This window comes from Oryctolagus cuniculus, chromosome 13 (genome assembly GCF_964237555.1).
Source record: "Oryctolagus cuniculus chromosome 13, mOryCun1.1, whole genome shotgun sequence".
Lineage (NCBI taxonomy): Eukaryota > Metazoa > Chordata > Mammalia > Lagomorpha > Leporidae > Oryctolagus > Oryctolagus cuniculus.
In genome coordinates, this window is record NC_091444.1 from 13,947,737 (window position 1) to 13,963,626 (window position 15,890).

The window sequence follows — 15,890 nt, forward strand, 5'->3', positions numbered from 1 at the left end:
GAATCTTCCACCTTTTTCCCTGTCACTTTAGTCAGTTGGGGCTCATGTCCACAACTAAGCCACCTCAACACAAGCACTGACCAGCAAGTGCAGACCAGGAAACCGCAGTCCGGAGTGGGGTGGCAGGGGATGGGTAAAGAGGAAAAAGTGAGGGAAAGACCATGGTGTGATGGTGTGCCTAGTATGATCTTTCACTATTAAGAATGGAACATAGTTACATATAAATGGGCCTTTGCAAATGTGGACTGGTTGTCAGCAATAGCAATCTCCTGTTAAAGAGTACATTTCATTTATTCTTTTTGATGATCACAATACCTATACAAAGTAGAACTACTCTGTAGCCTGGTTGTGCTCCTAGAAATATCATGGACTTTAAAGGACCCTTTCTGTTGCAAACAGTTCTGATGCAAACTGGCTACTACAAGCTGCAGGCATATTTTGCTTGGTCAACAGTGCTGTTGTTATTGATGTTACTGCTACTTAACTGAATAAGTTGCCAACTTCTAAATTTGAGATAATTCACCTAAAACCTGAATTTCTTGCTCCTATAATATCAAAAGAACTGCAATTATACCCACAGGGTTTTCACTGTGCAACAAATGCCTAGAGCTCATTAGTGGCTTATGTCTTTAGATATGCTACACGCTACCTGGATCACTATTCTTAACCCTCTGGTCATGTACCTAACTTGTTTCTCTTATTTGAATCCTCTACCTAGTCCTTGTGGGCAACTAAATTCACAACCCCTGATATGAACAAACTAGTCAACAGGAAATCCAACTGCCCACTTTCTTATATAACAAGAATGTGGCCCAGGGTACACAAAGTAGAATAATATAATTCCAACATTGTAACTAGCTTCCATCATAAACTCTAGGTGTATGCAGTAACAATAACATCTCAATTTTTAAGAAAAGCATGCTCAAAAATTTTCATTTGAATATCAAGTGTACATAAAACAAGTACTGTAAATTGTATAAGCTTACCTTGTTAGCACGAGGAATGTTATTCTCATGGTTTTATTTTTGTGCTTTGTTAGGTAATTTTCAAACAGTATATGAGTTCAAAGCAATTAAGTTTTAAATAATATGTAAATTATCAAATTGATTTAGTAAATTCAAATCATATTCACTAAATCTTATATTACCACAGAGAGTCAAAATTATTTTTTTTAATCAACCACAAAAAATCCTAGGAAGTTAAAAAAAGTATTGAATATATTATAGTGACTGAATAAGACATTTTACTTGAATTTTAAAAACTAAAAATGAAATTTCTTTAACAAAGAATCACTATGACCCTAAAACCTTGCAAACATATAGAAGTAAAAAACAAATATATTAGGATCAATTATTTTAAAACAAAAGACAGGAAATTAAAGTTCAATTGCAAGACTGTTTCCTTGGTTTTCAGTGAAGACATGAGGCAAAAGACAGATGTGTATATAAAATCATGTGTTTTGTGGCAGTAGGAAGACTTCCCCACACTTGTACTTCCACTTACAGAGCTGATAAAACTTTTACATTCAAAAGTCAAAGGTTAAATAAAGGAAAGGAAATGGTTTTTGTCAAATAGTCAGGTAACCACTAACAGTCTAAGTGATCAGCAGGAACCTAACTTATAGTAATCAAATAAAACTAAGGAAACAGCCTTTCCCTAGAAAAATGTCTAATGTCTAGAGGCCATTTTTCTGTCTGGAAAATTGACACAAAATGTGTAAAATTGAAACATTCTGCTTCTAAGGGATTTACCCAAGGCAGAGTGTGACAGCTTCACGTTTGGTGTGAGTTAAAGGGGGTAGAGGACTACAAAGGACCTAAACATAAATCTGTCTTCCTTATTAGAGTACTTCATTTTGAACCCGTGGCGACAATTTTATAGTTGTAAAATTACGTTAATCAAATTAGGGAAAAAAGTATTTCTTGCATTTTTATTTTTATTTCTTGCATTTTTGCTAGCATATGAAAGTAATTTTAAATGCAAACAATAGCAAAATTTAAATTAATAATATTTTGAGTATTTTGAAATCTTGTTAGACTGAGGTAGACATCACAGAAATAACTGAAGCAGAGAGCAATAATTCAGTATTAAATACCAACTTTAACATTAAATAGACCTAAATTCCAATATCTCCTCACAAGAGAGTGAATGAAATGAATAAACATAAAAATATTAAATCCTAAAGCTTACAACAACACATGGTTTTATAGCATTGTGAGTAGAATTCTGATGTTCTCACTTGGAATTCAAAGGTTAACCTAAATTACTTCCAAGTCTCAGTATCACCCAAGAGTAAAGTGGCTTTTACATATTTTACACAAACTTTCAGCTTAGAACTCTAAGGAATACAGGAGTTTTTTTGAATAAAGTATCTAAGTAACTTAGCAAAGCAGCTGGCCATAAAACAAACACTAAATGATGTTCCGGGTTATATTACCATCATCATTAGTATCATCACTAACATGTTCAATCTAGAAGTTTCTGCTATTCAAGAAATTCAAGGAGCAAAGTTATTTTTTGCTTATTCCAAAGAAAATGCTCTACCAATTTGTACTTTATTTCACTTTGTACTAAATTATCTTAAACTGCATATCATTTCACTATGACTACTTTTCTAAGGACATAAATTTTAAACTGTTCAACCTCAACAAAAACTTAACAAAAAAACTTATATATGTTTTTCTTTTAAAGTTTTTAATCATTAAAACAGACTGACCCATTACACGGTAACTTACAAATGAAAAGTTTTTTTGTGAACTTACAGTTGACAGCAAGAGAAAAAATTGTTTAGGACATTGTAAAAAAGGAGAAACATTAATTAATTTCTATCCAAGAATCCTAATTAATATGCTACTGAGAATGAAGGCTGAGTAATCAATTACCCCATAAGAGAATACTTAAAAATGAAACATGCTTTAATATAAATGCACCAATTTTACATGAAAGAGGGAAACTCTTTATTGAAATTACAGAAAAACCCTAATATCTGGGTCTGAGATCGTCACAGTCACCTCACTAGAATATTTTATTTTTCCAAAGGTCATTTTTTCACCCTGAAATCTCAGATTGCAACAGTGCACCACAACACTACCCCCTGCCCACGGTTAGTTCTGCACAGCTGTGATCCACTGACAGTCAAGCTCTGCCTATGCTGGATTCCACATCCTACAAACTTCACCATGAGGCGCAACCGAAAATTCATAGAAAATGTGTATTCTGAAAAAACTATGCATGGATTTAAAAAAAAAAAAAAACTTACCTCTTAATTCCATTTTTCCATGAACTTTCTGAAGTACCCTTGGGTATATTTTACCTGACAGGAGATGACCCAGCAAAATCCCCACTAATATTTAATATAATATCTGTTGTTTCATATTTACAGTTTCTGAGCTATAGAAACGACAGTAACTCAGAATTTTAGAACAGGAGAAAACTGATTGAAACAATTTCCACTGATTGAAAGAAATGGATAAAGGCTAAAGTACAGGGCCAACACTCTGACACAGCAGGTTGGGCGATCACCTTTGATGCTCACATCCCATATGAGGGCTGGTTCAAGTTCCAGCTACTCCACTTCCAGTCCAGTCCCCTGATGATGTCTCAAGTACGTGGGCCCCTGCATCCACACAGGAGAACTGGATAGAGTTTTGGGCTCCTGACTTTGGCCTGGCCCATCCCAGTCATTGGTGGCCATTTGGGAGTGAACTAGCAAATGGAAGTGCTCTCTCTCTCTCTCTCTCTCCTCTCTCTCCTCTCTCTCTTGATCTGCAACTCTGCATTTCAAATAAAATAATCTTTTTTTCAAAAAAGGCTGAAATATATAAAATAAACAAAATTGGGGGTTTAATCTACTAGAATGTACACAATCAGATTAATATGCAATTATTTGTTTTCTAATAGCATTTTTTTTTTTTTGGACAGGTAGAGTGGACAGTGAGAGAAAGACAGAGAGAAAGGTCTTTCTTTACCATTGGTTCACCCTCCAATGGCCGCTGCGGCCGGTGCGCTGTGGCTGGCGCACTGCGCTGATCCGATGGCAGGAGCCAGGTACTTATCCTGGTCTCCCATGGGGTGCAGGGCCCAAGCACTTGGGCCATCCTCCACTGCACTCCCGGGCCACAGCAGAGAGCTGGCCTGGAAGAGGGGCAACCGGGACAGAATCTGGCGCCCCAACCGGGACTAGAACCCGGTGTGCCGGCGCCGCAAGGCAGAGGATTAGCCTAGTGAGCCGTGGCACCAGCTCTAATAGCACTTCTTAAAATATATACCCATTTATATATGCATATAATTTGATTCCTTATAAGAACATCACATACTATAAAATATCATTAACATTTCTCCAAGTCAGGATATATATTTGTGCATAATTTTTCCTAAAAGATACATAACACTCGATCATATTAAGCGTCATTCATTCATTTATTCAGCAAATATCTATTAAATCTATTAAGAGTTCCTTATGTGCCAGGAACTGCTGCCGACACTAGGACTGTAAGAGTGAACAAAAACCACCTCTGCCCTTGTGGAGGTAACATTCTGTTTGGAGGAAGAAAAGTCATGGCACAAAGGGGTTATTGGGGAATGTACCATAACACACCTAATCAACTGCTATTGAGACACAGTCACATCACCATTTTGTAATTTATGTTTTTTCAATTTACAGATATAATTGTATTTATTACATAAAACATGATGTTCTGAAGTACGTATGACTACATCTAGCCAATTAACATATTTTTGCTATTATAAAACATGTTGTAATATATAACTTTGTTCATACTTCTCTGTTTCGTCTTGCGACTATTTCCAGGATTTAAATTCCTACAACTGAAAGCATTGAGTCAAGGAGTATGAGAGTTCCAAAATCTGATACATATGATTAGATTTCCCTTTAAAAGGTGATGCCATCTTATAGTCCTACAGATAGTAAAGATGTGCACTTCTTGTGATATTTTAAAAACATTTCCATTTCTGCCAATCTTGATAGCCTTATTTCTCATATCTCAGTAAGGCTGTGAGCATCATTTACAGGTGAATGTACTATCCACATTTCCTCTGTAACTTATTCAGATGTTTTACTTATTTTTTATTGGGCTCTTTTTTATTAACTTGTAACAATTATTATGTATCTGGCTATTAACTCTGTTACAGTGGTTGTAAACATATTTCTAGCACTTTATTTTTTTTGCTTTAAAGTTTCTTTATAAATTTGTCACCAAACAGAAGTTTTCATTATTGTGTATTCAAATACACCAGTCTTTCAGGTTTCAGGATTCCATGTTAGGTATGTAAAAACTTTGCCTGCCACCATCATTTGCTTAAAAGTCAACAGTATATATTTTTTTAAACTTTTATTATTTATTTGAGAAGCAGAGACAGAGGGCATGCACATCCATTGGTTCATTCCCCAACAGGCCACAACATCCAGGGCTGGACTGAGGCCACAGTAAGGAGCTAGGAACTCAATCCAGCTCTTCCACACTGGTGGCGGGAATCTAATTACTTTAGCCATCACCAGGATCTTGAAGAGTCAGTATTGGCAGGAAGCTACTGTCAGCTGGCAGAATTGGGAATTAAACCCAGTAACCCCAATATGGGATGTGGGCATCTTAACCATTAGCCAAAACATTAATTTTATTATTCAAGCACATTCAGAATTTTCTATAATTAAAATTGTATCATTCCTTTCAATAATTACAAAGACAAATATAATGTGGTGAAAGACCATCAAAATGGGTGGAAAACCCAGGACCCAAAACATCATTATTCCTCTCACTACAGCATTTACAGAGATTTTCCAAACACTAATTATAACTTAGGAATAGATATTTACTTATCTACAACAACTTTCTGAATTGCTGAATTCCATAATATCTGAATTCTCTGTTTAGTCTTAATTTATAGTCTATGCTCTAAATTAGCTGTTCTCAAAGAACACCCCAGCACACAGACTACTGGGATAGTCTCAAATGTGCCAAGAAAAACAATAGAGAGAAAGAAAGATTTGTTCATGTGTGGGTCGGTATGTACAATGAGAGAGAAAGGGAGAGTGAGCAGAGATATGCCTGTTAGCAACCGATAAATCTAGGTGATGTTTATGCAAGAGTTCATTAAACTATTGAAACTTTTCTATAAACGTGAATGTCTTTTAATGAAAAGTTTCCAAAATTCATAGAGAAAAATAAGAAATCATACACAGCTTTGGTTTTCTTCCAGGATAAATCATCAGGCACAGTGCCCCGAATTATGCTCCCCTTCAAGCTGTAGCTTTTGAACCCGAGCCTGAAGCACAGTGGTACAAGGCACTCTCCCAACCACTCCCCACTCTGTCATCCCTGTGCCTTTGCCCTGCCAACCTGTTCCAAGTTAGAAAAATCAATCTACAAATTTAAAGCATAATGAGCTTTGAATAAAATATGTTTTAAATACAATTGTTATTGAAATGGAAGATTTATGCCTCAAGAAAGAATGAAGGCATATTAGCATTATATCACTTTATAAAGCAGTTAAGCATTTACTTTTGAATAAAGACTGAAAACAAGTTCTCCAGATCTAAGTTTGTCCTGAGTAAATGAATAACTTCATTCTCAATGAATAATAAAAACACAGGTAAATAGCCAATAGAGAAAACAGCAATTTTATATCAAAGTTTTCTTTGTAATATGTTAATTTATAGATCAAATGTTATTGCTTTTCCTATTAGCATCTCTATAGATTCTAGGTTGACCAGTACTCAATATGACTTGTTTAGAGTCCTACTTTTTTTTAATTGGATTTTTTTTTATTTGACAGAGTTAGACAGTGAGAGAGAGAGAGAAAGGTCTTCCTTCTGTTGGTTCACCCCCCAAATATTCGCTACTTTTATGGACCACATTTCAATGCCTGCTTTCAAGACTTACTACAAGGACAATAACATTTAGACTCTTTCCTCCTCAACAGCGAGTCCCTGGGGTGCAAAGTCTGCAGGCAGGAGATGCTCTCACCTCCTGCTCATCAAAGCAGATGACGTCAGCCATGAAGGCAGGACAGGAAGGACCTGTGGAAACCTACAAGCTCACTACACAGCTAAAGGCCTGCTATGAAGTTCTAACTTTCTGCAGCCACTGGAGAGTGCAGGAACACAAGTAGCAGATATTCCACTTCTCAGAAGGAATTAGAAATATAAACTTTATATAAAACTTCCTAAAGCTTATAAGGTTACCAAAAGGTTTTATATTTTTTAAAATACCCATTGGGCTAGACAAAAATATCTAAACAGTTTTTTGCCTAGAATCAGAGTTTGCAACCTTTGCATTTAAGTAGCAATTCACTTTCAAAAATATATGTTCTGGGGCCTTGCTGTGGCATAGCCAGTAAAGCCGCCATCTGTAGTGCTGGAATCCCAGCTGCTCCTCTTCTGATCCAGCTCTCTGCTATAGCCTGGGAAAGCAGCGGAAGATGGCCCAAGTCCTTGGGACTCTGCACCTGTTTGGGTGACGGGAAGAAGCTCCTGGTTCCTGGCTTCGGATTGGCAAACCTCCAGCCATTACAGCCAACTGGAGAGTGAGCCAGTGGATAGAAGACTTCTCTCTCTCTCTCTGCCTCTCTCTCTCTGTGTAACTCTTTCAAGTAAATAAATAAATCTTAAAAAAAAAAAATACAAGTTCTGGTTCATTGATAGAAAAGGGCATACTATAATTTAATTGAATTTTGTGCAACCTATATAAGGTGCAAAACCCACATTACTGGAACTCATATAAATATTTAACTTTCAAAAATCATCCACAAAAAAAATCATTAAAAGAATCAGGTCCTTCAAGCAAAATTAGAGTATGTTATTGGTAAGTCTTTAAGCCCAACGGATTCTGTATATAGAAAGGAGGGAGTTTACAGCCATACCACCATGAACTTGCCCCATCTCATCTGATCTCGGAAGCTAAGCAGGGTCAGGCCTGTTCAGTACGTGGATGGGTGAAAGTAAGGAAAATTCTTTTTCAAATTACTTGGATTTATAAAGGAAAAAAACGAACTATAAGAAGTGATTTTTTTTCTTGCATCCCATATATAAAAAATGCGAGAGAGAGAGTAATCTACTTTGCATCAATTTTGTTTTTTTTTAAAACAACAAATACTCACCTAAGGATGCATAAACAGATTTTGCCTCCTGATGTGAGCCTGCAGAATCCAAATCTCTGTTTACTTTCAATGTCTGTCAGTACAAAGGTAAAGTGCTGGCCAACTTGATTTTGAGACACCCTAAAATATAGGAAGATTAGGAAATACAAAGCCTTTTATGGTAATTTTCTTGAAGAAAAACAAGCAAAAACATATTTATATGTGGCATTCATTTGAGTAGAAAATGTATAAACTAAATCATTAGTCTCATATCATAATAAATTATAGTATCTTGTTTGTAATTTATTTCCATTTTCAAAACCAAAGCTGAATTATTATGGATATTATATTTTGGTTGTCTGATGTCAAGATTATAGCCAGAAAATATGTGCATATATTTTTAAATATAAATATTTCATCTAATGATTTATCTTGCCTCTTACACCTCAGTGTGACACATATGACAGTTCAAGATTAGCTAAAAATCTTTAAAGCTTAGCCAGTGAGCTTTTTTAAAATACAAATTATATTCTTACTTTGTACTTAGAAATTTATTCCTTAACATGTTAGTAGCCTTCAAAGAGAATTCCAAGAAATAATACCAAGAGTATTTTGTGTGGTACTTTATTGGGTGAGAATGTCAACATAAGAAGCAATTAAACAGAATTGGTGGAGGCTGCCATTAGAAGCTGCAGCAACATGATTTGCTATCTAATCAGGTTTAGTGTAATTGGGGAAAGCGAGGCTAGGGTTGAGCAAAAGGGCTCAGTCATCATGTCTAGCTTCTTATTTCTGTAGTTTCAGTAATAGCATTTTGATAGCCTTTGGGATATTTTATGACTGCATTTAGTCTTATGAAACCTTAAGGTAAACTATCTTATGACTTCCTGGTAAGGAATTATATAATCCATAATACTTCAGCTTTGGTTTTGAAAATGGAAATAAATTACAAACATTATACCAATACTACAAACTGTTTAGCCAGGAAATCTTGCATCTCAAATGATGAGTATTTTTTAAAATATAATGTTAAGGAATAGTTCTTTAAAAACTTTTATGAACTTCAAAAAAATCACCAACAACTAATGTGCCCTCCACTGTCCAAGGTTTATAATAACATCTTTTTATCTTTACTTCCTTTATTTTATCATTATTATCAATTGGAAAATTGTAACTTGGCAGGGGTTGCAGGGAACACAATTGATTCCCCAGAAATAAGGTAAAAGAAGGAATATCATTTACCAGCAATATTTATAACTATTCATCAGCCAATCAGGTGGAAGTCTTTGTTTTCAATATGGTTAAAATATTAGACTTTCATTAATCTTTACTTTAGCAAAATATTTCCCTAAAATAAAATTTCTTTTATCTACCCCTCATACCACACTTTTAAGAAAACTGATAATAGGGTGTGAAAATTACATGAAAAACAATAAATGATGTTATTATGCTCAAAGGGCTATATATTCTATTAAATCTCAACTACACAAAAGTAGTTCATTTAGTATTTGTTCAGTAAAATACAAATATAATGAGATTTTCAAACTGCTAGCAGGGTTTCCCTATAGCCTTCCACAATATTGCAGTATTTCTATAAAGCTATTCTTGGAAGACATCAACCCAGGAGTGTTACAGCATCACACAGATGGTCTTTTCAATTAGGGTGAAGTGAGACAGAAACCAGGATAGATATATCTAATTTTAAAAGACACAATTCTAAGGACATCAAGGACATATTAATATTTTTCCTTGTGCTTACAATGTGTAACTGATAGATAATGCAAAGAAATAGATGTTACTGACAATACATTTCAGACTTTTCCTAAATGGCCACCAGAGAAAACAAAAGATATAAATGATTTAAAATGTTTCTTCACTACAAATATTATTTAATTTTGAATCTCTAGCCCTTTTTGTTAGAAGCAACGAAGAGAACACACATTTCATTTTATTTTAGAAAAAAGCACATAAAGTCATTTTATAGTGTGCACTAAAATGAGCTAAAGTTATTTTAAATAATGACTTATACTATACCTTTCAACGTCAAAGGGGAAACAGAACTTTGGCACAGTCTGTAGTACTTCCTACAAATGCAAATAAAAAAAAGCTTTAGAACATTTTTAAAAGATGTAGTTAAAACTTTTTTAAAGACATTTTCTATGAAAAAAAGTTTTTTTTCCTTGAGAAAAATAGCACAGGTTCCTAGACTAAAATAATTGATTATTAAAAAGGAATTACGTTTGGGCTTTGGCAGATTGCACTGACAATGCCACAGGAGCCCCAGGAGGGAAAGGCCTGGCCTGAAGGGTATTAACACCCTTCACATCCCCGCTGGGATTCCCTTCAACAAGGCCATATGGATTTTACAAGAAGCACCGCACCATATGGGTAAGCCACGGCTGCTGCTACTTGTACTACAGACTAGCCATAGGGACTTCTGACAGATCCTGGCTCAAAAATATAAATGTTGTTTCAATTAAAATGCAGGCAGAGAAAAGGGAATGAAGTTGGCAGGAGAATGAATTTACTGAGAAGTCTACCACCACCACTATGTCCTGTAGACAAATGCTTTAAAAAAAAAAAAAAAAGATTTTCTATAGCTAAATAAATACAATTACACAAGTATGTTTCAACTCTTGATACTAAGTTTTATCTTAAAACATTCTCACATAAATGTGTACATAAAAACAAAACTTTAAATTAAACCACAGCTTCTATTCTATGTGCTTACACTTAAGATTTGCTTAATATGAAAATCAATCATCAAATTAAACTTAGAAACTAATCTGATTGATTTTAAAACTTCAGTAACTTTATAGTCATTATAAAATAATCGTAAAACCTTTCAGAGAGCATATGCACCAACAATTATAACAAAATGCTAATAACTGTCAACCACTTGCCACCAAATAAAACTATCTATTTTGCTACACATAGAAAATATAAAATTAACTCTGACTCAAAAGTTAATTTTAGAATTAAGCACAATATTATACAATTTCAAAGCCAGGAAAGCTTACAAGGCAGAAATTTATGAATGTATTTCCTATTAAAAAGAAATAACAGCAAATATCTTAATGTAGCAGCATTCTCAAAAAAATACCTTATCTACCACCTCTACCAACACAGCTTACATAAAAGGAAATCAGGATCTGAATATTTAAGCTCTGTTTATACATATAGTATTGAGTGCTTTAAAGTAGAATTTCTTGCATTCATTTAAAATAAAGATTTTAATAAGATATCAATTAAAATTAAGACCTTGTAAAATTCTAGTACCAACACCTAAGAAAGCTTCAAGAGCCTTAACTCACAGAAGCAGAATGAAAAGCACCATATAAATAAACATTTTTTGCCCTTTAGGGCAAAATGCTTTCTATGAACATGCACCTTCATAAGTATGGGCACAAACTCCATATTTAGAGAGCCCTAACTACTTTACTACTGACAATATTTTGTTAAGCACAATTAAAGGAGTCATTAAGCTTGAAATAAATTAGTTAGGCTGAAAAAGTGTTCATTACCAATGAGAACAGTTCATTTTCATTTCACCACTGCTTAATCTTTATCTTGTGCTGCTAAAGTAGAGCCATATACCATATTTACTACACATACGAACATTATTCACATATCCTCCTGCAAAACTGACCACATAATTTTGATAATAAAGAATATACATGTAAATCTCAACATTTGTCTCTAAATATGTCCAAAGTAGTAATACATTTCACATCAATTTTAAGACTCAAATTAAGAAGAATGCATCTCAGTTAGTTGCTCCATCTTTCACACCCTCCCCCTCCCTTCTTCCACAAGCAACACACATGCACACACTTCTGCAAAACAGCCTCAGCTCGCTTCCCAACTGGCAGAAGCATCCCTCAGGGGACAAGTCTTTAAACCTCCGCACTCTTTAAAATTCAACCAGCCAGCAGGTCTATAGACTAGTGTATAAACAGTATAGACAAAAAAAAAATCTTTTCTCAGCTTATGTCGGTGACAAAGCAGCTTGGCAGCTGACTGTTTCTCCCCTGACAGTATAAGCTGGGTTTACACAGATCAATAGCTGGAAGTCCTACCTAGCTCCCAGGACACGGTGTTCTTCCTTAATTACAGGTGCTATTCAAACTGAAGTTAAAAAAGAAAAAAAGAGAGATTGGAGAGAGGAAAAGAATGCAGGCAAATCGCTTTATTGGGTCCTTTTAGCAATAGTGTTAATTGAAGATTATACTTCAGCATTTTTGGGGAAAGACTGGTATTTCTTTCACACACATGTTTTCTATAACACACACACACAATTCTGCATTGGCATCCACAGATTATATGAAAATTTTAAGATAATACAACAAATATCCAGAAGTTATCAGTTTTCCCTTTTTATACAGGTTTCTAGGTTTTTTTTTAAGAAATTTCCTCAGCCAAGAAAAGTGATTTGTTTCCTAATACAAAATGTATTATTGCTATAAAAAAGAAGACACTGACTAGTACAAGTCCAATGATAAAAAGCATAAATAACAAATAGATTATAGAATTGTGAATAACAAAATGCAAGGAATAATCATACATATTTCTGCATATGCCCCACAAACAACACATCCATTATGATATTAATCACTGGAAAAACAACTGATGAAAATGTATACATTGGCTTTTTTTGGTACCATATCAATATATATCTACTAATAAACATTAAAATGAAACTTATAAGAGTATGCTGCTAATGATAGAAGAGTATATTAACGTTTTATCTCTTGAGTTCAACAATTAGCACTAAAATGTATATACTAAAAATAGAAACAATTTTTAAAAAACAATCTACTTTTAAAAATACTAAAATGTATAAGTTTTACATCCTGATCAAAATTGAACAACTGTGGAGGTCTTCAAATTTCTCTGGGGAAAATCGAAGATGAAGTGAGGAATGCCACTTTTTATATAAGTAGTTGATTTTCCTTCTCCCCACTTCTCTCACCACCTTCTAGGAAATATAGGTGTTCTCAGAAGTTCCGTATCTTCCTCTTTCCACCTCAACAAGCTATATTTGTTCTGTTAATTTCATCTATACCCTACCTTCAACTACAATGATTACATCTCTTAGTCTTATAATTTAGACATTTCTGTGAATTCAAAGATTACACATATCTAACTGCTTTCTGGCCTCACTTTCTGAATGTTCCTAGATACCTCAAATTCAGAATGCACAAAACTGAAGTCACTTCTTCCTTTCAAGTCCTTATCATCTAGAATGGCAGCACCAACCACCAGTTAGTCACTGAAATCAAAAACATGATAGCCGTTTAGACCCCATTTTACTTTCTTGAGCCCCATTTCCAACCATTTACCAAGTCCTTGAATTAAATTTCTTAACTATCTTGCTATTGAATTTCTCAAAGGAAGGAAGGGTGGGAAGGGTTGGAAAGAAGATGAGAAAGTATCAGAATCACCGGCAAGCATTTCTCAAAACATATTTGGTTGCCGATACTGTAAACCCACACAGATAGTTAGCCCTGAATGTTTGAATAGCATCTATAACTACAGAATAACTGTATCTGTTTAATGAGGCTTAATATATATAAGGAATAGTTGCACTCCCATAGCAAGAAGTGACAGGTAGCATTGCTGAGGGACCATTTGATTCAGTGTCCTTCTGCAGGACTTAAGGGTCTTCACTTCTGCTCGACTGTGCTGAGTCTGTTGGCTTTGTCCTCGGCTACCTCTGCTCATGTTCAGAAAATGAGCTGCCCAGTTCAGCTCATCACACAAAAACACAGCAGTACAACAGTGATTGATCAAATCTCTTTTTCTGAGTCTCTTCTTATCAGCGAGGAAACCGTTCCCAGAAGTCTAACTGCTGACCTTCCCATCATATCTAATTAGCCACAAGGTTACAGGCCACTCCTACCTATACTAATTACCATCAAGGGAAATGGCTACCTGGATTCAGCTTAATCTAAGACTTGTTCATGGAAGTCAGATTCAAATCCATTCACTTTCCAATAACCAGGAAACATGAATATATAAAGAAGCCTGAAATGAACTGATGTTCTCAAGAAAAAAATGTAATATTACATAATGTCATAATTCCATTCACATAATTTTACTCAGAATACTTTTACAAAAACAAGAGTGACCTGCCAACGTTAAACTTTCCAAAGCTATGGATTTTTTAAAAAGATAATTAACTTTTAATATTTTCTCTGCAAATAAATGAGAATAGATACTATTTGTTCATTAAATCTACTTAGACTTTACAGAAGGAAGTATAAAAAAATTCTTAAAAGAAACATACACTAAGCTACTTGGCTAAGAGAAGCCTGCAAAACACAGAACTGAGATATCCAACTCTCGTGCTGAGATGTTCCAGGCCATCACAGCAAACTTTCAGGGACAGTACTAGGTATTTTAAATCCTCAAGGGAAACGTCACAGTACAGAGTGCTGAATCAGGGTGGGGAGACAGGCATTTAACACAGTCATGAGAGGTCTGCATCTCAGTCAGAGTGGCCAGGTCTTAGTCCCAGATCTGCTTCCAGCCTGGTTTCCTGCTAATGTGCACCCTTGGAGGAGCAGGCGAAGGCTCAAGCATTGAACCCCTCCCACCTTCGAGGAAGACCTGGTGCGGTTTCTGCCTCCTGGCCTCAACTGTGGCCCAGGCTGCTGCGAGCACTTGGGGAGTGAACCAGTGTATGGAAAATCGTTTTCACTCACTTGGTCTCTCACACTCTCTCATAAAAATAAACAATCAAATAAATAAAAATTTTCAAAAGTTAGGATATATTTTATTCAACGGGAGGATTACATTTTTGTGGTAAATTACAGAAACAGCCTCTTTAAATATCATCTCTTTTTTCGATTTAGGAGTATTTTAAATTTGGTGACTCTGTTTTAAACCTAGATCCAGAAAATAACTCTCAGGATAACTGTTCTCAATGTGGGATATTTTTTCTTGGCTTGTATTTCCATGCACTGTTTCAGTTAGAAATAAATTTGTCCTTTACTCTCCCTCCTTAAATTAGGGAAAGTACTGTTAAGTCTGTAAGTTCCAATTCTAAAATCATTGAGATTTTTAACAATGATCAAGTTCTTAATCTCTATCAAATGTTAAAACAAATTGACATTAGTAAGAAAATTTAAATGACTGCTATGAAATAAATACATTCTTCTATGCAAAGAACTGAACTGTAGAACGCAAATTTTAAGGATTTGTGTTTCGTGTGTGTCAGTCATACAATGACTGATGATGAGACCTCTGCAATCTAAAATAACTTTAGTTTGATATAATCCAACAAAAAGTGTATATTAGAAGCAGAACAAAGTAACACTACAAAGAAATAAATAATAACATATATTTATAAGATAAGTGGTGTGCTTGGCAAATAAGACATAATGTATTACTCATTAATTTATGATAAAGGGAAGTATTTAAAAAGTATGCAGCAGGGTTTATATATAAGCAAAAGGATTTGTATTTTTATTTTTTGGTCAAAAATTCTGTTGCAAACTGCCTTTAAATTTTTATTCGCATGCATGCACACAGTCAGGCATCTGCACGGCTCTCAGAAGTTCCTGCCATTGATGGCTGTGGCCGCCGCACACGTGTCCTCTCTCTGAAGGTGCATTTTTGTGTAATCCTCACTTTCCCACAATTCAGTTGGGTTTCGTATGCAACTTACTGCATCTGGATTTCTGTACCACACCTTATAGTCTGAGGTTTTAATTAAATATTCAGAACAAACTTTTTTGATCCAAAAAAAAATATATAGGCTTTAAAGCAAAGACTTCAGTAGCAATTACCCA

General features: G+C 34.9%; 1 protein-coding gene across 12 annotated transcripts in view; it reads right to left on the reverse strand.

Annotated features, from left to right (window-relative positions):
- Nucleotides 1-15,890, reverse strand: part of DENND1B (DENN domain containing 1B) — a 342,830-nt gene that overhangs the window by 200,494 nt on the left and 126,446 nt on the right. For all 12 annotated transcript variants that reach the window (XM_070055063.1, XM_070055064.1, XM_070055062.1 and 9 more), the window contains 2 exons: nucleotides 10,129-10,178; nucleotides 8,116-8,235 (listed from right to left, as the gene is read on the reverse strand). In XM_070055063.1, the coding sequence (XP_069911164.1) occupies nucleotides 8,116-8,235; nucleotides 10,129-10,178 (170 nt within the window). The remainder of the gene's footprint in view (nucleotides 1-8,115; nucleotides 8,236-10,128; nucleotides 10,179-15,890) is intronic.